Raw genomic sequence first — 22,623 nt, forward strand, 5'->3', positions numbered from 1 at the left:
TATCGAGCTTGATATGCAAAAACAATACTTAGATTGATTTATGCATTTCAGACTACAAAAACAATACTGGATTGATGTTCGATATCGAGCTCGAGATGATTGATGAGCAACAATTAGGTTTCAACTTGTCCTCCTCAACAATAAAACAGTATAGTTGCCAGAAAAAATATGAGGTCCCTTTCTTGGGACTCATCGCCCACTAGATCACATTCTTATAAGCTTGACAGACCTCCTTAATGACAATAAAGTTTGATAACTGAATCAGCACCCGCAGTGAATAACCAGGGTTGCCTTGGATGGAATTTACAATCCATTACTCCTGCAATAAAGAACATAATCAATAACAATGAGATATCAGTTTCTACACAAAAGCAATTGGAAAATAAATGACAAATATTCAAAGCTCCTCACCTCTCCCATTTGAGCTTGTATGTCCTCTAAGAATTTCAAGGGGGACGACAAGAGGATTCTGGTTAAGATCAGAATAAACCATGCCATGAAAAACATATGCAGTGCAATCATCAGAGCATGAAGCAAATAAGGGATATGAGCGATGGAAGGCCACATTGGTAATGTCCTTTGGATGACACCTGAGAAAATTCCAAACACGTCAGAAAAATGAAACACCATATAGACAAAAAAAATTGTAGAAGGTGATTGGAATCTGTGTATATATTTATATATATATATATATAAATATTGTAGCTTACATATTTTTAATCTCTAGATTTTGTAATCTAACAATCAATTTGCTCATTAACCAACACATCCTCAAATACCGGATGTTTAGCTTTATCATTTCAAGAAACCATATAAGTTTTTCAATCGAGGATAGGCACAACATTTTCCACACACAGATCTTTTATCCATCTATACGATCATCATTATTTTGCCAATTGGTGCTGTGACATACTTTAGAATTCTGTAAGGTTGAGATGAAAGGTCCATGTCAAACCAACACAATTTTCCCTCTCTGCTCCCCACAATTACATTATCACCTGCATGGAAAGTGCTTCTCAGATATTTTGAAAAGATGACTGAGCATACCGACAAATGAAAAACTAACCTAATAAAATAAACTTTCATCCACACAATACAAAATGATAATCGAGAAATGAAAATTGAAAAGATACCCCCAGGATGAACAGCAATGGAAGAGACTTCACGCAGTCCAGTTTCAAGCTTTTTGATGAACTTTTGCTGCCACAGATCGTAAACACGAACATTCTTCTTCGTTGAGATGAAAAAGATGGAACGAGTAGGATGGAACACTGCCGAAACTGGAAGTCCATGCAGCTTGAATGGTATTCTTTGAGTATGCTTTTTAGAGAGCTGGTGTATAAGAACAGCTCTCGATTCACGTAATTAACAGGTCAAGAAAATCCAAGGCATGTTCAAGAATACATCGCATTTATCAACCAGCTCATGTCTAAGCAGGAATAATTGCTTAGACATAGTCCCATGGTTATGAATAGTAGTGAATAGTAGTGAGATTTGAGAGTTAAAGTTGATAAATAGGAGTGAATAGTAGTGAGATGAGTTGAGATGAGTCGTGAATCCAAACCGGGCCTTATAAGGGAACAACTGAGAAGATCATCATTGACAAATGGGAGAGTAAATCATGCATGTCAAATAATCAATTAAAGTAAAAATTAAAAAAATGACTACGCGAAGGATATCAGCTGGCATTACGGTTGACAGGTAGTCCCCTTTACGGTGCCATTCTACTGAAGACACAGTCTGCGGCAGGACAACAAAGCAAGCAATTATATTATTATTAACTTTACCAGAAAATTATTATTATTTTTAACAAGTAACTACCATAAAATTTTACCACCTGAGGAAAAAGAAAGAGGGCAGAGACGTAATGAGTGGGATGGGAGGGAATTAGTTTTAAAGCAGACGTACCTTAAAATGCCTTAACCTAATCCCTTCATGCTTATCATCTTGAAGCCAACTTACAATAGGTACTTTGTTGCCTAAGCATGAGTAATATATTGTGCAAAGGTCAAAATACATTCATTTATTCTAGGACATTGAAAGTAATAGATATTTTGTACCTGAATCATCTGGTGTTTTAGATGTCTCAACATGGAGAATTTCCTTAATCTTCTTCTGTTCTTCTTCATCACCAAAACCAGTGTTCAAAAGTAGTACATCCTGTCCCCTGAAAAATTCTCAGTAGTTGAACTACACTGAAAAGTAATGTGAATCCCAGCTTCAATTTGTATTCAGTATCCTTTTTTGGGTAGAACAGGAAAAAAATAAAACAAAGTATTGAGCCTTACGCAGAGACAGCTAAAATAGGAAGCTCATGCAATGGATTCCATGCTACGTACTTAACTGCTTCACCAATCTCCCAGACTCTAAGACATCTACCAGTTTCAACTTCCCAGATACGCACAGTTCCATCAAGAGAACCTTCGTGAACCATAAGAAGGTCATAAGACCCAAATCCAATCATTCTTTTGTCCTGTTTCCTGAATGAAATTACAACAAAGAGTAGCATACAAACCTGAAGCAACCCATTGCCCAGAAGCTTCAATAGAAATTGACATGACAGCATCCTTGTGACCATTGTACTCAAGATAACATGTTATGGGGTAAGGCTTAAGATCTTTCCGACTTGGCAGCTTGGGCTTCAAGGACTCAGGATCAATATTAATCTGGAACATTAAAAGGATCAATTTGACCAACCATCATGTGATTAGAACATACTGATTTGAAAATGGATTACAGGAAAATTATGCATCTTTATGTGCTATGAAACTCAACATAAGACTAAGGATAAATGAACGAGCAAATCAGCAAAACTTGGCCTCTTCGATCCTCAGCAAGTTTCTGACTTACACGTTTTTTCCGAACTCGTGGGCACAAATATAGGTCCAAACAACGTTCAAAAATGTCCTTAACACCATTATCATATGCTGGGATACTTCTCAAAGAAATATACCTAATCAAATAGACAGTGGTCAAGATGTTTGACAATCAAATATCAAACAAGAGAAGCAAATGGATTTGGATTAGATACAGTTGCATTGTGAATTACCTTCTAGGTATAAACTTAGGCCGATCTTCATCGTACATCAATTGATAAGAATTAATCTCTTCTTGTGTTGGGATGTATTCCAAAGAAGGGTTGTACGATTCCTCATGGCCTTTAAAAGAAATAGAGAGTAAAATAGGTGGAAAATTCCTTCACAGAAATTATGTAGTGTAAAATTTAAAATCCAGAAAGGTGGTTGAACGTTAATACCTGGCAATTTTGGCTTCGGTGCAGGAATGTAGGCTAAATGATTAGCCTTTTCTGTTGAGCTGGAATCATCTCCCCACAACGGATAGAAACGTTGTTTTTCCTTTGGCTTGTCAAACTTAATTAATCCCATACGAATTGCCCTAACAAGCTTAACAACCTGTAATTTATAAGAGGAAATGTAGAGTGTCCACCAGAAAGGAGGTCCAGACATTTGTTTATTTTTGAACATTGATCATCAAAAGGAAGGAAACCAGAGGTAAAAGAAGTAAATCACCCAATCTTTGCCAGTTTGATATCTCCGTACATAACAAAGAAGACATGCCCTGAAAGAAGCCTTACCTTCTTACTTTCCCATTTTGAAGGAATGAACCGCCTCTTCGGTTCCGGAGCATTTGAGAGTGGGTGCTTGGCATCATCCCATTTAAACCAATCAACATAAGGCTGCAATTGGTAAAAAAGAAGTTAAATCCAAGCATACAATGAAGTAAGTAATTTGTTACAGTGCAAGAATGATATCCATAGACAAATGAAGGAGCATGAAATGAATCTGAACTACAGACCGCATAAGGATCAAAGTCAGCATGTGGTGCCTTTCCTTTGAGCAATCTGCGAACAAGTCTTAGCTCTTTTCGCGTCACCTCTACTTCCTCATCATTGTACTCATCATAGATCTTGAGCCTGAAAAGGTTATATAATAAATACACCATGACCATATATATGTTCTAAAGAAAGACCTTGGCTGAAGACTCTTCACAAGTACTTCCAAGGAAATGAGGTGAGCAGTTATTATCTATCAAATTACCTTTTTTTATTGGAACCGGATGTCTAGGAACAAAGTCCCGACTAATTATGGGGGTACACATGCCCTTGGCAAAGAGTTTCACGCAAGTATACCTCAGGTAACTTAAGGGAAAATTCCCCCATTGGACTCCCTAGAAATTGTTTACACCCAAGGATTCGAACCTTAGACCTAAAGGGAGCATACCAACGAGACCAAGGCCTTTACCACTTGAGCCAACCCCTAGAATTTATCTATCAAATTACTGATTACATGAATGAGAAAATAGAGAAGTATGATAAATAAACTCACCAATTTTTAGAGTCATCAGCACTTGCAAGAAACGAATCCAATTTATCTTGCCGTTCTTTCTTCTTAATCTTCTTCCCACCAAGGTCATATCCAATATGGGCTTCATCCTTATACCATTCCAAAGGAACTTCTCCAATTGTATTTCGTGGAGCCACCTGTCCAAAGCAAGAACAAATATAGTCATTGCCAAACAGCTGATACTTGAAACCTCAAATCTCATTCTACAAATACTCAAATGAAAATTAATTAAATATAAAAATGGACCTCATCTTCAGACGAATCACTCTCCTCAGCTCCTTGATGCAGTTCGGAGCTATTGCTTTGATCTTCTTGACCATGATCATCGTCCAAGCCATTATCATCATCTGAATTGGCAATGCCCTGTTACAGTTACTTCTAAAACACTTTAGTATAAACTCAAAAGGCTTTTCCAGGCTCTAGAATAACATGAAATTTCATGAAATATGCAAGTGATATATATATTATACACATACACACACAGTTATATGGTGAGTGTGTGAACCCTGAGGGATAGCCCAGCTGGTCCAGCCTTGGGTTTGCTCCCCAATGGTCACCAATTCGAGTCCCCTTATGGCCACTGGAGGTTTACCTGGTTGTTAACTTTAGGACCCCATGGGATTAGTTGAGGTGCGCGCAAGCTGTCCCGGACACCAACACTTATAAAAAAAAAAAAAAAGTCTGCCAGTGCGAATCATTGATATCTATATTTGTGATGATAAGTATCATAGGTTGATCTATACAAAAAGTTATTTCCACATGATTCAGCTCTGATTTTATTTTCATTCACTGAATTTCAATTCTTCGGATCCCTCACATGTTCAATATTTTTTTCTTATAATTTTATATCCTATCTTTCCCAACATTCTCTTGGTCATTACAAAAAATTAAAAAATAAAACTATGCAAGGGAAATTATCGTGTACCTCATCTCCAGACGATCCACTTTCACTGGCTTCTGATTCACTCAACGATTGACCAGAGTCACCAGAGTCACCAGCCTCTGAAAAATCCTAGAACCACCAAATCCACTTCATTCATATACTCCAAAAAAAAAAAAAAAAACATAAGAACATAGGAGCTAGGAGGCAGACATAACAGATAAAACTTTCATTAGAATATTTATGAAAATATTTTTATTATAATACCGAATTTGCTCATTCACCTATTGCTATCGTCGAGCTGGGCAATCGAAAAGGTAAATTAATATTTAACACGTAAAAATCAAACAGAATATTAACGAAGCGACAAGCTAGTCGCTTAAATCATCTTTGAGATCTCTTAAATGAAAAGACGCAGAGAAAAAGTTGAATAAATACTCGCTAAACTGAAGAACATAATTATTACTTAGTCTCCAGCGAGTTTAGAGCGGCCATCTATGATATAAAAAGGTAAAAAAGGCTCAAATCTACGCATATTGGACAGGTAACCAACTCCTTGCTTAACATTCACACTTTTCTTTTACATTTTTTTGAGGAAATATTCTGCCAGAGAAATTTTCAACAGAAATAAACAGAGAGTGAAGTAGTAGAACATGAAAGGACCTCGTAGTCAGAATCAGATTCAGAGTCAGAAGCAGATGCTAATTGCTGCTGATGCTGTTTTTGTTGTGGTGCTTGTGAAGGTTTTTCATTGATTAAAGGCTCTTCTTCGTAATGAGGATTTGAAGCATTCCTCATCCTCTTACTTTCCTCCTTATTTTTCATCTCCGTGAGGAATCGAAGACAGAGAGAGTGAGGTGAGGCCGAGGGTCTGTGCGTAGTAGCACTGGTAGGCTGCGGCTAAGTTATGTGTGACGGAGAGTGAGGCTGAGGGACGAGAGAGTGAGGCTGAGGAAGAGAGACGAGAGAGCGAGGCTGAGAGACGAAGAGACGAGGGTTTAGGGTGAGAGACGGGCCCGGCTTTAGAGTTTATTCGAGATATGAGAATCGAGAAAGAAGAGGAAACGGCGCCGTTTCCTTTTTTTTTTTTTCAATGTGGTTCTTTTTTTTTAAATGATAATTATTATATTTTTTTATGGTTTAGGACATTGATAATTATAATTTATATATATTTGTAATACATTTAATAGACTATAGTGATTTAGTTATAGTGATTAGTATTAGTTATATATTAGTATAACTATAACTATAGTGTATATTAGACTATTAGTATAACTATATATTAGTATAACTATAACTATATTAGTATAATTATAGCTATAGTCTATATTAGACCATTAGTATAACTATATATTAGTATTAGTTATATATTAGTAATTTAGTATAGCTATATAATATAACTATAGCTATAGTGAGTTTGTTAATTTTTATATTAGTATTTGTTAATTGTTATAGTGAGTTTAATTTATTATAACTATATTATTGATAGTATTATAGTGATAGTATTAGTATAGTAATTTAGTATTAGTATTATTATATCATTATTTTATATGTGATTATTTAGTATTGTGATTATTTAGCTATATATAACATATTAGTATTAGTTATATATTAGTATAGCTATAAATAAAATGTCATTAATAATTCAAATATATATTTTATGTTTAAAACATATGATCAATTAAATTTTCATCTTTAAGGTTAAACTTTTATTTTATAAGTTATAATAAAATTATCTTATATATAATTATATTAATAATATATGGTTAAACAAATTACAAATGTTCATATTTAATATTAACATTTTATGTTATAATTTATAAATTTAATTTCATATATGATATAAAAATTAATAATTATATAAATTATATATAAAACTTATATATATAAAATATTTTGTATAATATTAATTTTGTATAAAACTTATATATATAATATTAATTTTTATATTTTTTTTCCCTAGCCGGGCCATTCCTGTTCGGTCCGGTCCCGGAAACACCACGGAACCAGAACCAGACCGGGTCTGGCCGATTTTCAGTTACAAGAACTGATCTCGGACCGGTTCAAAACTGGACCAACCGGTTCTCCGGTTTAAATTTACACCCCTAGTCTCCATATTACGGCTACATGCATACATTAGAACTATACTATAGACAAGCAGACTTCAGAGTGAGTGCTTTTGCTTGCTCATCGATTCTCTTAAAAAAAAAACAAAATAACTTTTACGCAAAATCATCATCATGTTCTACAGTGTCAGGAGACAATCTTTTCTGGGGTAATTGATCTCCAGGAGAGAGGTTTGTCTTCATTACATGTGTTGAGCCTTTTAAAGTAGTTCTCACTGATTTCATTGTTGTCCTTGACAAAGGCTTGGAAAATGTACTGATAGAATCTCTATCGGACAAAACAGATTGTATCTGTTTTTGGTGCTGAGAAAAGAAGATGGATTTTTGGTTCATGTTTTGCTTTGATCTGAATCCGTTCTCATTTCGTTCTGGTCCAAGCACTTTTGGACTTACAGACTCAACAGGTATGAGCTTACCATCCACTTGGTTTGTGAAAACAAAAGTCACCTGCAATAACAACAATGTGAGTAACAGTTCAATTTATATCTACTCTCCAGTAGGAGAGGAGGAGAATAAAGCACTGTAGATTTGGGATGTACATCACTAACAAGGGAAGCAAAACTGACTTTTAACACATTTGATCATTTTAAATCCTAAGTAACTGCCACAGATCTTAACAGTCATTGGTTCTCTGCCAAGACAAGGCATGCATCATAAGTATTCATATGCAAGTGAGGAAAGGAGAAACAACCTTTTTAAAAATCATACAATAAATTCTGTGTTCTACAAGTTTGTGCCAAAGCTGGTTTCCATTACCAACAAAATGCAGACATGACTCGTGGGGATACGTGCTAAAGCTAACAAACGCGGGGGCCTGGTAGAAAAAGCTCTAATACTCTTTCGAGTACAAATGCAAATAAAAGGTGGCCATTGCCTTTGGACCAAATATATTAAACTATTGCCACACCTCATCACCAGCAGAAGCTTGGAAAATAGCATCGGGTACTGAAGTGGAGAAGAAATGATGCCCCCAACTACCTAAATCTTCTTCTAGAGGAGTCCCCACCTGAAATTATCATCTCAAATATAAGAATCAAATTAAACGCCTAGACTAAAATCAGCAGAAGCAATATCTGCTGAATAGATGTGGACAACCTGTTTCTCTGAGTTCCTTAAATTATGCAAGCATCCTGAAATTTCCGCAAATCTGCCTATATCAGAGGTTTCTTGATCGGATTGGCAATTAATATTTGTTGAGTGATTTCCATCTCCCTCTTCTATACTCTCAGGCCTATCGTTGCAATTTTGGCAACGGATGCAGTTCATATTTTGATGGATTTCAGACCTACATGCATAACAAGAGATCTTGCAGCTAAGAAACAATTCAACCTACAGAGTTCAAAAGAACAAAGCAAGGTACACGGACTAGAAAGCAAAAATGAAAAACAAAACAGAAGAAATTTGGCATAAGGTAAGAAGGTGCTGTTGCAGATCATCTCATCTTTTCTTTCTAACAGTATCATCCATAAGTGTACTACAGTTACTGATGTCATGATCAACTTTTTGACTGCTAACAGAGATACTGATGCTCGCTTTATTCAAAACATATAAAACAATAAACAAGTATAGCTGACAAGGAGAGACCTATTGCATCTGGCCATGGACAGCATGCAAACCATAACAGGAATATAAAGAATATGCCATGTTTGTATCTACTATGTGAAAACTATACATTCATAGTCAATCGAACTCCCCAACTTGTCCCTTCAGCAAATTCATCCACCACGAAGCAGATATACATACAAGCGACAGTGCAGTGATGTAACTCAAAAAAATTTAAAAGCTCATTACCTTATTTTTTATAAGAGGTAAATTTTATTGATACGAATCAAATAGGCATAGCCCGTGTACACAGGAGGTATAAAAAAAGCTCATTACCTAACATTCTCATGAAATGTAAAAAGATCGCGAAGATCTTCCATTGAAAGAAAGTTGACCTGAGATTAAGACAGTTTCACACATTATTCATAGTTTCACACATTTAAGAGCAAATACCAACTGCAAAGAAACATTCAAAGCTACTCAAACCTGTGTCGTAAGGGTATCTGCTTGCTCCTGTTGGATAACTTTTTGAAGCCCTTCTTTTGACATTTGACGCTGGTACACCTACGGCAAATTTAAACTGTTCAACAATATGAATCTAAACAGAATTACTCTGAATTATCAAGCAAATGCAGAAAGGAAAAAAAGGATAGTGGTTGTATTATCCAAATTACTTCCATGATCCAACCTTTTCTTCAATTGTTCCTGTACTCAACAATCTGTAGATGTATACTCTCTTCTTTTGTCCATCCCTCCAGACCCTTGCAGCAGCCTTAATGGAGACACATTGCAAATAGTAACAACATTATCTCTCTGAATGAAACTTATGCATATTTAATGACTCACATTCCATTTGTTCATCTGGAGATTAACCTAGGCTATTACTTGTTTATCGTTTGCAGGATTCCAGTCCGGATCAAACAAAACTAGTCGATTTCCACCTATCAAATTGAGGCCGCAACCACCAGCCTTGCTGCTTAAGAGAAACACAAACTCATCCTGCAAGATGTTGAGTTTAAATTATGTTTCCAATAGAGAGGCCTAACAAAGCTCAACCAAAACACAAATGTAAAGCATATACAAAGCCTAGATTCCGAATACGGTTTTGGAGTGACGAACAGTATACCTTTGATGGGTCATTGAAGCGGTTGACTAACTTCTGTCTTTTACTGATCGACGTGGTTCCATCAAGCCTCAAATATGGGTATCTTCTTTCACGACACAATTGAGCAAAAAGGTCCAGTGTCTGATACATCACAGTCACCTTGACTTAGGAAAAAAACTGAATCTAATAGGATTTTTTAATGTAACGAATCACTGAGTCATCATTGAACAAGTCAATAAATGGGTCTCTTCTTTCACGACACAATTGAGCAAAAAGGTCCAGTGTCTGATACATCACAGTCACCTTGATTTAGGAAAAAAACTGAATCTAATAGGATTTTTAATATAATAAATCACTGAGTCACTATTGAACAAGTCAATAACAATCAAGTTGAAGATAAATAAAAATTCAGTTTTACTTATCCATAGTCAGGTATGATAAATCGAAAACTCGTGCAGGCATGTGTCTAACACAGAACAACTATGGCAGGATCATTGAAGCGAATTGGTGGGAACCTTGACAATAAAAGTGTTAGGAAAAAAAGGAAGAAGAAAAAGAAGAAATTACCAAGTGCTATGACATTGTAGGATGGCAAGAACTATAACTTAAGCGAAGCAACATTGTCGGAAGAAGAACTACTTGTATTGTTATGACAGCCACCATAGGGAAGTTTCATTGTTTAGCTTTGGATTAATAATGGCATCCTTACACAAGTAGGCTCAAGTTTTGTAAGACACGGTGGTAGGTTGACAGGCACAGAAAGTTTGGTTGAAAGTTTGAAACAACATAAATTTTAGAACAAGTATTGGAAGGGCCCCTTGCGACTTCAACAATGGAGCCAAAGATGAAGAGTCTTGCTGTGATGTAAATAGAGAGCTCAAAAAGAATCAGAGAAAACAGAGAAGGATGGCGAGAAGTGGAGCAGAGAGATGGAGTGCAAAGGTTGTAAGTCTGTTGTAACTTTCAGAGTTCGTGCGTTTGTTCCTTCCTTGCAGGCACCTTCATTCATGCAAAGCTTGGGAGGCTCTTTTCTATTCTTCCCTATTCTATGGAACAGAAAAGAAGGCTAGCTAAAGGCTTTTCCTAGGCAAAATTTCTGGAACAATATAGAAATGAAAAACTCGAAACTATGCTTGGGTTTGATGAAGGGACGATGGATGAACAGATCACAGTTTAGATGCATGCACTGTTTTTAGTTTTCTAGTTCTTATTTAATTGTTTACCCTTCAGGATATCTGTTTTTGAATATTCAAAATGATATTTACAGTCATAAAGTGCGCAAGCGCTACACACTCTTTTTAAAAAATAAAAATAAATATGAGATTCGCATAAAAAAAATTAATTTTTTTAATGCTACATTCCCTTTTTAAAAAAAAAAAGAACTGTATAGCGCTTACGCAACTAATCATTATAACTAACATTACTTGTATACCCTTCCTATTTCCTATAACATTAACGAGCAGGCCACTCTCCAAGGAAGTGCACTAACTAGAATATGATGGTATACCATCAGCTCAGCTTCCTATGTAAAGACTCAATAACTATAATTTTGGCCTCCGAAAATATGAAGTGCTGCCAGCCTGCCAGATGGAATAGCACTGACTACCAACACGTCAACAACTGGACCCGTTGCCACAAAAACAAAAAGCAATTGTGCATATAATAGTTTGGTTTTTATTGCATTACTATCTTGTATACCTGGGTATAGTTCGACACAAGGACGATACGATCATCAGTCCTCTGACGTAGATGAGCTAGTAACCGGGCTAAGACATGCATTTTCCCAGATAGCTCAACCCAAGCCCCATCGCCGCCAGTCCATGACCCAGCTCTGAAAAAAATAAGAAACAAGAAAAATATGAGTATAATATGTAAAAGTATAAAATATAGAAAGCATCATATATAAGATTGCTTGCCTTCCGGAGAACATCTCTGGCGGGAAAAAGCGAATGCAATCCTCAAAACCTGAAGTTCCTGGACTCCCACTTTTTATGGTATCATAGATGAGCTATGAGATAACAGATCGCCCATGAGCATGAAAGTAATATTGATACTATTTAAAACAAGCATATTATGGAGAAGAGATGCGAGTTTAGAGCCCAGATGACCTAAGATTTCCCAGCGGATTTTAACCAATCTAACCTGTGGATTTGCTTCTTCTATTCCAAATTGAAAATCCTCTAAGATAATTATAAGATCTTCAGAAAGCATCACCCAGGGGGGAGGGGGGAAAGAAAAGAAAATCCCATACCTTTGGATGATTGCAGAGCTTTTTTAGAGCGGTTATATAGGCCAAAATCTTTGATTGCTTCATATCTTCAGTTATTAACCGTTTAACCTGTGTTTGGTGGATTTTGAATAGCAAACAAGTCCAGAAAACATTCTTGTTAGTAACTGCTAATATTTTTTTTTTTTGGAAAATACATGGTCTGATAGCTGAAGAAGAACGACAACTTACGTTTTTGGAATGTATAAAATGGTTGTACAGGTCTGATTGGAGAGGAGTCAACTTGCAGCAAACAACTTCAACCATCTGCAATTAGAAAAGAACAAGAAGTCTTATGAAGCAAAATGATATCTTCTCCGAGAAAAGAAAAAAAATGCACAAAGGAAAAAAATCACTAAATAAACCAAGCAGGCAGACCTTTGGTGGCAAGTGATTTGATAACAGTGCATTAGTCCTCCGCAGTATGAACTGTAAAAAGTGATGAGTTGAGTGAGAAGTAAAATACAAATGCATTTTTCTTGAACAGCTCTATGTGCTATCCATCATTTCCATAGAATTAAATACTCGTAGTATCAAGAACTTTCACATTTCTATGGTCAGAATTGTGAAAGATGCTAATGAAACACGCGAAAGCATCAAGTGACAAAGTTGAATTCTACCAATTTCATGTTAAAAACCAAAGATTACCTGGTTAACTTTTGCACTTAGTTCTGATGCACGCTCATTACCTAGTTTCTTCTCTTCTTCAGTGGCAGTAGGTTCTCTTCCACAAATTATAGGTGCCTTCATGATACACGTGTCATATTTTTTAAAACATAATGAACATGCATTGAGTATAGAAAATGGAGAGAGAATGCATGCGTTTAGAGTATAACATTAGCATTTAAAAGTAAGCGTCAGAGCTTGCTGCGAACGTGTCTATTTCTTAGCTTCATGATGGCAAGAAGCGACACTAATTTCCAGAATAGATACTTCAACAACTAGTAAGGCATCCGTAATCCTCTAACAGAATAAAAAGGATATAGGGAGAAACAAATGAAAAGCAACCTCAGCAAGTCAAAAAACTGATTAACCCAATTCAACAATATATTTTCATCCTCGACGGCTCTAGAAAGTATATAACAGTTCAGCAATCCTCAACAGCAATAAATTATACATAAAAAGTAACGCAATCAGATCACCTCATAGTAACGGCGAAAATACGCAACATCACCCAATATTCCAGGATTAGTGAAGTTAACCATAGCAAAGAACTCTTCCAGGTCATTCTGCAGGAGTATGTATTGAGAGATGATTATGATAATGGAAATGAGCATCAAATCATAAGATCTAAAAGTATCGTGTATTCATGTTAAGTGCCTCTTACCTGCATTGGCGTTCCTGATAATAATATACGGCGCTTGCATGAGAGAGTGGCCAATGCCTGATCCATATAAATGTTTTTTCATATAATTTTTGGAAAAAAAAAAGGGTTAAAAATTGGCATCTATGTAAAAGAATATTTAAGAAAAATACACTACCACATATCTTGTACCCGATTTGTTAACGTCTGATCATTCTTCAGCCTATGGGCCTCGTCACATATGAGAAGGTCACAGGATTCACTATGGCTAAATTTTGATGAATGCATCCGGAATGTCTCGTATGAAACAATCAGCACCTGTGGAAGTATTTATTGAATAAGCCTATTTTTCGAGATAATTAATTTCGAGTATAGTTACGCAAACTTGCTTGTAAGGAGTCGCGGGGACTGGTAAATCTGTCAATCCCAGAGACAACATCATCTCTGGTGCTTTCACAAAGAGCAACAAGCTGAACTCTCTCTCCAATCCACTTCTTAATTTCAGCCTCCCAATTGCTTACTAGACTGGTAGGAGTAACAATGATGACCTTTTTAACCATCGGCTTCCCGTCAAACCCTTGACGAAGAAGAGTATAAAGTAAGGTAATTGACTGCAACGTCTTTCCCAAACTGCAAAGATCAAACATTACCTTGTGAAGATATGAGGAGACAGAAAAATAAAGATGAAATAACCAGAAAAAACTGTAGATAATATCACAAATTGTACCCAGCGTTAAAAGATAAAAAGGGATCGGATAGAGAGATATTCACCCCATGTCATCAGCCAGAATGCATCCACATATATTTGCTTCACTACACAACCCTGAAACACATTCAAACATAAACTGAACCCCTTCTCTGCAGTAAAAGTAAAAGAAATTTTCTCATCAGTTACAAGAACACAACCAACTGAAAATATGATGCAAAGTACAGAGAATTTTGGCACTTTTTTATATGCAACATATGTTTGAGGGAAGATGAATAGTATTAGATTTAGTTTCCGTTTACGCTCATGATGCACGAGGGGTAGTATCAATTATTATGATACACCTATAAATTTTTATGTATGTAGCCAAAAGGAAAAACCTCTCCATACAAAACCCTATGCTGCATATAGAAAATTTAGAACTGATATCACCTTTGATGGGGTCGCAGGAAACGAACAAGCAATGGGTCAACTGCTATCTGCTTCAAATTAGCAGTCCCATCCTCAGATTCTTCAGGTTGCCACAACACCAAAGGCTCAACTCCTGGTGGCAGAGTCACACTCTCCTCGACTACATCCTTCCCAACAGTACTCGGTACGTTCAGTCTATTGGTAATTGCAACCAAGGCTGGCCTTGTAGAGCCCCAAGGAACAAACCGTTTGCGGGCCCAGAGTCGACGAGCAAGTTGTTCGTTCTGCTCATCATAGCCATTAGAGCATGGGGGTTTAAAGGGCTTCCTACAAATTGCTGCTGCTTCTGTCACTGAAAGAACTCGTGGAAGCAGTGATTGTCTCTTCACGATAAGGTTGCCTCTGATAAATATGATCACAAATTCCAACGATAATTTGTATAAATTTTATTTAACATAAAGAATTTTCAAATTGGATTAATAATATAAATGAAAAAAACTCTACCAACATTTTCCCGATGACAAACCCTTAAATCTCAATTAAATAAGACAAGCTTTCATATTTTACAAAAATAAAACTGATAATCAACCAGCTTCATGGACAAAACGGGGAGATTGCATCGAATAATAGCAGCAATAAGTTCACTCAGTGCTCCTATTGGTTGAAGTTAACTAAACCATAGCGACAGTAAATACGAGCATCTACTGTCTAGCTTACGCCTGCTATAAACAGATTCTAAAAACAGAACAGAAAAAAAAATCGTACTCTTCAATTTTCTGTAGTTTTCTGCTATTTTCAAACGGAATTCTACGTTACGCAAACTCCGGTCCGTAAATTGAAACGTTGAAATCGGACGGTGTAATTGGAACGCACGGGCATTTTAGAACAAAAATACAAAACCCAAAGTTGAAATGAACGAGCTCCAATTTGGTATAAACGTGAGAATAGAAAAGTAAATGCATCTTAGGGATAAAATCACAGTTTAAAACAAATTAGACGGTACCTCAGGAGAGCATCGACGTTCTTCGATTTCCGGTCTTCATCGAAGGGAGCAGAACGACCCACAGACGGTTCGTCTTCGAGCTCTTCTTCTTCGTGGTCCACCGTGTACTCCTCACTGGAATCGCTGGGATCGGAAGCTGAGAGAACCTCTTCTTCGTCTTCCATGGAAACCCCCTCTCCTTTTTCCCAGAGTTCTTTAGTTGCAAACTTTAAATCTAATGGAATTTGGCGGTAAAATGTTCGCGAGCTTTTTGTGAAGATTGCGGCGAAAGTTAATGTTAGGGACTGTCAAGGAGGCCGCCGTGAAAATGGATTTTGGGCTGCAGTGCTTTCGAGAAGTTGAATAACAAACGGTCGAAATTGGGCCATTTGGTCTGCGGCGCTAGGTCAATTTTCCGGCCCATATATTCTGTGGACTCTTCAATCCCCCCATTTGAATTTGGTTTTAATTTGTTTTTTATTTTTTACTTATTCAGAGACTTGGTTTTGATCCCTAGCTGAATTTCTTCTCACTTCGCAAATTCTATCTTTTCATTTTATTCCATCTTGATTGCTTGATGAGAGATAGATCATTGCAAAGTGGGTTTTGCATTTTCCATATCACAGCAGTACTCTCAACTAATATGAAATACATACATTCCATATAATTGATGGGTAATGGTATATTTACAATTCAGTTTCCATTATTTTGCTATCCGGCTAATTTTTTTTTTCTCTTTTTATTTTGGATTAAAAATCAAGAACATTACCTTCTTGCATAATTTAAAATAAAATTAATTCAATCAACCAACATAATCATGTAATTTAAATAAAAGTAAATTTAATTAAATTACATTATTACGTTAATTGATTAAATTTATTTTATTCTAGATTATACAAGAAGGTCATGTTTTGGACTTTTTATTCAGGTTCAAATAGTAAAAAGAAAAAAAAATATAACTGAATAGTAAAGCAATAATAAAAAAATTTTACTCGAATTAATTTATGAGAAAAATTTTTAAAATTTTGAATTTAATATTTTTTCAATAGTAATACCGTCATCCGTACTGATCCTGATCTCAGTAGTTGTTAATTAAGTTCAAATTGGGGAGTCAACTTGAAGTGGGTCGATAAGTCATTGATTATAATGACTTTTGCTAAAATAAGACTAAAGTGGGCAAGTAATGAGAGATGTGTAAAATAAACTTTTGAGTCCATAAACAATGGGATTATAAACAATGGTTGTGTTGTAAAAAAATTTCCTTAAGCGATTTTTCCTTGCTCTGCTAGGGTTTTCGTTTCCTATTGGGCTTGTTTCACGCCTGCGTGCATGGAGGCCGCCCGGGCCTTGAATGTCTCGGTTGGTCAACCAAGGTCCTTCAATGATTTGGTTTCTGCAGTGCCGCAGCCCCTGCCTGAGGCTAAAGTGGTGTTCCGGCCACCGAAAATTATAAATGGAGAGCTATGCTTCTTGTTCTTCGCGGAAGAATTAGATAGAATTGCATAGCCTTTTCGGTATTCTCTTGTACTGAAGTTTCTGAAACAGAGGCCCTCTCTTGACTCTATACAGGCATTTATCAAAACACGTTGGGGGCTTAGCAATATTCCAGTTGTATCTTCCATGTTACGTCCGAGAAACGTTTTCATAAGGATGTCTAATGAGTCAGACTTTTACAAGGCCCTTTCAAGGGAATCTTGCGAGGTAAATGGCATTCATTACAGACCTTTGGCTTGGTCACCAGATTTTAGTGAGGATTATGAACCCCCTTGCGTGCTGGTGTGGGTTTTTTTACCTGGTCTATCTCCAAATTTTTATCATGAGTCGGTATTGAAGATGATTACGACACCGATTGGCAGATTCATTTGTCGCGATAATTCCACAATTTGTGCAACGAGAACGGATGGTGCTAGAGTTTGTCTAGAGGTTGATGCATCAAAGGTTCTGATCACTCATTTATGGCTTGGCCCACCTGGACTGCCTTGCAACAGGAAGTAGGAGGTGGTCTTTGAGACTCTCCCTACTTATTGCCAAACATGTAGAATTCAAAGTCATAATTTGTACACTTGCACATTTGGTGTGGAGAACTCTAAAAATATTTCTAAGGGTGGGAAGATATGGGTTAAGAAAGGGGAGAAGACTATGCTGTCCGGTGGGGCAACTATTGATGGGTCTCAGTCCATGGAGATTGTTGAATTACCAGAGTTGGCTCAGGGGGATAACGGTGCATCATCTTCTTTTGGTGGGGCGTTAGAGGGACCCAAGGATATTATGGCAGCTATTGCTATAGGAGATGATAATAATATTTGCATAAACTCTGAAAATGATTTGGCCATACAGGTTTTTAATCCATTGTAAGAACCATCAGGTGCAGGTGCTCATGTTAATGAACCCGTGGTGTTTGATGGGTCCCAGGGGCACGCTCCTATGCATGCAACTGTGCGGCAAAATGAAAATGCAAGTGCAACGTACCCATTGCATGAAGCAGTAGCTAAACAGCAAACCGTGGATGTAGTTAATGGTTTTGCAATATTTGTTAAGGAAGTGGGAAAGGGTGGGGTGAGTTCAAGTGGACGAAAGGTGCAGGCCGAAATTATGGGTCAACTTGTTGATGCTGTAGAGTTTGAGAATTTGGAGGTAGATGGAGTAGTTTGCAATACGGTTTTGAATGTTGAAGAAACTCAATTTGAATATGAGGGTGATCCAGTGGTGCAATTTATTTCCAATGAACGTGATGCTATGGTCGAGAAAGAGCGGGTTGATGATCCACAGTCTGAAAGTGAAACTGAAAAAGATAGACTGAGAGAAGACATGCGAAAAGAATATTGCTCTGACTCTGAAAAACTATGGAAAACGGCAAGTAAGTTTCAAAAAAGGAATTCTACTCAGGCTATCAATCGCCTCACAAAGCTTAATTTATTATTAGTCCAATTCTTTTTTAGAATATCCGAGGTGTTGGTTCCTCAAAGTTACGTTTAAGGAAACTCATAAACAAATATAGGCCTAACATTATAGCTTTGGCTGAGCCTTTTTTAATGGAAGATAAAATTCCAACTTGTTTGGGGAACTTTAGTTGTGATTTTTTTGTCACAAATGAAGCGTATAATGGGAAAATCTGGTTGTTGTGGAATGCATCAGTTTCTATTCAATGGTTGGCGGGGTCTAACCAATTTATCTCAGTGAAAGTTGAGGAGAATGGGTTTATTTTTATTCTTACCATTGTATATGCTAAGTGTAACCCGTTAGAGAGGAAGAATCTCTAGGAGGACTTGGTTGCGACTAGTAATAGTAATTACCCGTGGCTTCATTGTGGTGGTTTTAATATTATCAAAGAGGACTCTGAACGAAAAGGTGGTCATCCACGTCCATTTGCAGCAATGAAAGACTTTAATTTGTGTATTCAAAATTGTGGTTTGATAGACATGTGTTCGAAGGGCTCGATGATAACTTGGTGTAATGGTCAAAGAGGTTTGGCTCGCAGCTAGGCAAGGTTAGATAGATGTTTTATTGATGCTAATTTTCTTAATTGTTATCCTAATGTGTTTTCTCAGGTTTTGTCTCATACTACTTCAGATTATTCTCCTTTAGTGATCCAAATGGGTGAGGATCCTTTTAGATATGGGCCTAGTCCTTTTCGCTTTCAATTCATATGGACTGATCATATAGATTTTCTAAGTTTTGTCGAGGGGGTGTGGAACCAAGAGGGAACTGATTTTGGTTTTTGTAAGTTATCTCTTAAGTTGAAAAGGATGAAGGTGGCGATAAGAGATTGGAATCAACGTGTTTTTGGGAGAACTAATGTTATTATTAGTGATCTTGAGAATCGTGTTGATAGCTTGGAAACTCGCCTTCAAACTTCCTTTTCAGTTGAGGATGATAATAATCTCCTAGCTACTAATTTGGAGCTTTTAACTTGGAAGGGTCGAGAAGACATTCGTCTTTCTCATATGGCCAAGAAAAGTTGGCTTAAAGATGGGGATCAAAATTCTAAGTCTTTTCATACGTACTTGAATGCCAAACATCATAAAAGGGTTACTGATATGTGTTTGGAGGATGGTACTCTTTTAAAAACCCCGCTTGAAATTCATCAGGCTGCTGTTGATTATTTCCATAATTTTTTGGGTGAGAGCAGCAGTGGTGAGTTACCTAACTTAGGGGATTTGATTGTTCCTGTGATTACTGAAGATGAGAATTTGATACTTTGTAGTCCCCCTTCCATTGGGGAGATTAAGGATGCGCTTTTTAGCATTCCTATTGAGAGTAGCCTGGGCCCGAATGGTTTTGGTTCTGGTTTCTTCAGGGTTTGTTGGATATTGTTAAAGATGATTTATTGGCAGCCATATCTGATTTTTTTCTTCATAATTCTCTTCCTAAATTTTATACTGCTTCTTTTATTGTGTTGATTCCCAAGGTTGATACGCCTAATGGTTTTGATAAATTTAGGCCTATTAGTCTTTGTTTGGTGATTTATAAGATTTGTGCTAAGATCATTGTGGGTCGTTTGACGACTCTCCTTTCTAAGATGATTTCTCAGGAACAAGGAGATTTTATTCTTGGTCGTAGCATTTTTGAAAACATTAGTCTCACTCAGGAAATGATCCATTCTATTAATAAGAAGTCCCATGGGGGTAATGTTCTTGTTAAACTTGATATGTCCAATGCTTATGATCGTGTGAATTGGAGTTTTCTTTTACAGGTTTTGGACTCTTTTGATTTCTCTTCTCAATTTTGCAATCTGATTAAATTGTGTATCTCCACCCCTTGGTACTCTATTATGATGAATGTCACATATTTGGGTTTCCTTAAAGGTGATCAGGGTCTTAGGTAAGGAAACCCTATTTCGCCTTATTTATTCATTATTATGCAAGAGATTTTGTCTCGTCTTCTGAATGAAGCGTTTAAGCTTGGTAAAATTGGTCAATTTACTCAGGCTAGAGGTACTCCTCTTATTTCCCACCTTATGTATGCTGATGATATTGTTATATTTGCTAATGGTGGTAAGCAGTCTATGAAAGGTTTGATTGAGGTTTTAAATGTTTATGAGATTTGGATAGGCCAAGTTCTTAATAAAGATAAAAGTGCTATTTTCTGCTCTAACAAGATTCCTGATTCTAGAAAAACCTCTATTCTCCGTATAACTGGTTTTTCGAATGGTTCCTTTCCTTTTAAGTATTTGGGTGTTCCTATTGTGGTTGGTAGGCTTAAGATTTGTGATTTTGGCGAGTTGCTTGGAAAAATTAATAAGAAAATTGTAGGGTGGAAAATGAAATTGCTCTCTGCTGGTGGCCGAGTTATTCTTTTGCGTCATGTTTTGTCAAGCATGGCTATTCATCTTCTTACTGTTTTACAGGTTCCTAATGGGGTGTTTATGGCTTTGAATAGGATTCTTAGTTCCTTCTTTTGGGGTGATTCTGATGGCAAAGGTAAGTGGAAGTGAGTGGCCTGGAAACATATTTGTACTCCTACGGAGGAAGGTGGTTTAGGTATTCGTGACTTTGGGGATATTCAGAAGGCTTTACACATGAAATTTGCCTGGCATCTCATTCAAGACCAGTCTTTATGGACTGAATTTTTTAGAGGTAAGTATGTTCAAGGTAATCATTTATCCCTTCTGAATCCTAATAAGGGTACACGGTTTTGGAAATCAATTGTTCGTTATATTCCAGAGGTTCTGAATAATTCTAAATGGATGGTTAGGGAGAGGAATATTTCTTTCTGGTATGATAATTGGGAGGGTGGTGGTCCTATTAGTGATCATTACCAGGTTCTTAAGAAACCTTTGTTGAAAATTAAAGAGTGTCGGATTGATGACGGATGAGATATTACTCTTTTCGAGAGATTAGTGGGTCAAAGTAAAGCTCTTAAGTTATATAAGTTTTTGGCTAGGAGGAAGGATGGGCACGATGTTCTTGTTTGGCTTAAGGATAATAATGGTAAATTTGCTACCAAAAGTACTTGGAATTATATTCGCATTAGAGCGCCTCCTTTATCTTGGGCTCATTGGATTTGGCATACCAATCTTTCTAAGAAAATCTCTATTATGATGTGGAAAGCATCTCATAATTGTTTGAGTGTGGATGATAAGATCAGGAATATTGGCATTCCTATGGTTTCTAAATGCAATTGTTGTGTCAGGGGCCATATGGAGGATTTAAACCACGTGCTGTGTACTGGTGATTTTGCTAGACAAATTTGGCGTCTGGCTGCGATCCAGTTAGGTGTTTATATGGACATTTTTCAGATGTGTAAGGAGCAAACTAATTTATGGTTCCACCATGCTGGAAAGTCTTCTCAGGTTCGGATTATTTTTGGCCTTCTTCCATCTATTGTCTCGTGGAAGCTTTGGGATAGGCGCTGTAAGGCTCGGTTTGAGGATAAGGTAGAGTCAGTTCAGTCAGTTTGGCATGTGATTAAGTTTTGGATTCACAAGATTATTTCTTTAGTCATGAAAATTTCTAGGATCTCTTCCCATGATGCTGCTATTTTACAGAGATTGAATATTCCGGTTTTATTTCCCAAACCTAGGCAAGTTAGTGTGGTTAGGTGGATCCGGCCTCCACAAGGTTGGATGAAGCTGAAATCGGACGGTAGTAGCTTAGGGAATCCTGGGCCAGCAGGTGCTGGGGGGTGATTCGCGATAGTTGTGGTAGATTGCATGCAACTTATTCTATGTTCTTGGGTGAGGGGTCTAATAATTTTGCTAAATTGAGAAGCTTCTTAGAAGGGGTTCGAAAGTGCTGTCAGTTAGGTTTTGGCAGGGTTGAGATTGAGACAAATTCTAAATTACTTGTTAACATGATTACTAAAGGAGCTTTTAATATTTGGTACTTAGAGGATTTCTGTGAAGAGTTGCAGGGCCTCTTAGGCTGCGTGGAGTATCGTTTGACCCATGTTTTTTGTAAAGGTAATGTCGTGGCCGATTTTTTAGCCAAGTAGAGAGC

The 22,623-nt window shown here is 36.8% G+C and overlaps 2 protein-coding genes across 2 annotated transcripts; both read right to left on the reverse strand.

The window, feature by feature from the left end:
• Positions 1-15: 15 nt before the first annotated feature.
• Positions 16-6,247, reverse strand: LOC121255544 (ribosome biogenesis protein BOP1 homolog). The gene is made up of 18 exons (XM_041155909.1): positions 5,908-6,247; positions 5,290-5,376; positions 4,611-4,727; positions 4,347-4,501; positions 3,817-3,934; positions 3,596-3,697; positions 3,257-3,413; positions 3,050-3,158; positions 2,851-2,953; positions 2,516-2,666; positions 2,289-2,421; positions 2,061-2,167; positions 1,909-1,979; positions 1,680-1,740; positions 1,134-1,361; positions 914-998; positions 412-590; positions 16-319 (listed from the first exon to the last, which is right to left on the reverse strand). The coding sequence occupies exons 1-18, from the start codon at positions 6,067-6,069 to the stop codon at positions 234-236; spliced, it is 2,211 nt and encodes a 736-aa protein (XP_041011843.1). The 5' UTR covers positions 6,070-6,247; the 3' UTR covers positions 16-233.
• A 1,198-nt stretch (positions 6,248-7,445) lies between these two features.
• On the reverse strand, positions 7,446-15,967 carry LOC121256561 (protein CHROMATIN REMODELING 25). The gene is made up of 21 exons (XM_041157404.1): positions 15,707-15,967; positions 14,725-15,105; positions 14,358-14,444; positions 13,976-14,216; positions 13,779-13,904; positions 13,611-13,667; positions 13,426-13,512; positions 12,932-13,027; positions 12,662-12,712; positions 12,476-12,550; positions 12,269-12,355; positions 11,934-12,025; positions 11,716-11,848; positions 10,039-10,158; positions 9,798-9,911; positions 9,601-9,684; positions 9,399-9,476; positions 9,249-9,307; positions 8,466-8,655; positions 8,278-8,376; positions 7,446-7,817 (listed from the first exon to the last, which is right to left on the reverse strand). Exons 1-21 carry the CDS (start codon positions 15,868-15,870, stop codon positions 7,467-7,469), a joined length of 2,772 nt encoding a protein of 923 aa, XP_041013338.1. The 5' UTR covers positions 15,871-15,967; the 3' UTR covers positions 7,446-7,466.
• Positions 15,968-22,623: the final 6,656 nt, after the last annotated feature.

This window comes from Juglans microcarpa x Juglans regia, chromosome 3D (genome assembly GCF_004785595.1).
Source record: "Juglans microcarpa x Juglans regia isolate MS1-56 chromosome 3D, Jm3101_v1.0, whole genome shotgun sequence".
NCBI lineage: Eukaryota > Viridiplantae > Streptophyta > Magnoliopsida > Fagales > Juglandaceae > Juglans > Juglans microcarpa x Juglans regia.

Bases quoted from the DNA above. Each gene is read 5' to 3' on its own strand.
- LOC121255544 (XM_041155909.1), bottom strand. From the start codon at position 6,069: ATGAAAAATAAGGAGGAAAGTAAGAGGATGAGGAATGCTTCAAATCCT. The intron at 3,414-3,595 runs GTAAGGCTTCTT...TATAAATTACAG, and splicing joins CAAAATGGGAAAGTAAGAAG to GTTGTTAAGCTTGTTAGGGC. The intron at 1,741-1,908 runs GTACGTCTGCTT...GTCCTGCCGCAG, and splicing joins TTAGGTTAAGGCATTTTAAG to ACTGTGTCTTCAGTAGAATG.
- LOC121256561 (XM_041157404.1), bottom strand. From the start codon at position 15,870: ATGGAAGACGAAGAAGAGGTTCTCTCAGCTTCCGATCCCAGCGATTCC. The intron at 12,026-12,268 runs GTATGGGATTTT...GTTATCTCATAG, and splicing joins AGCTCTGCAATCATCCAAAG to CTCATCTATGATACCATAAA. The intron at 8,377-8,465 runs GTTGTCCACATC...TGATAATTTCAG, and splicing joins TAAGGAACTCAGAGAAACAG to GTGGGGACTCCTCTAGAAGA.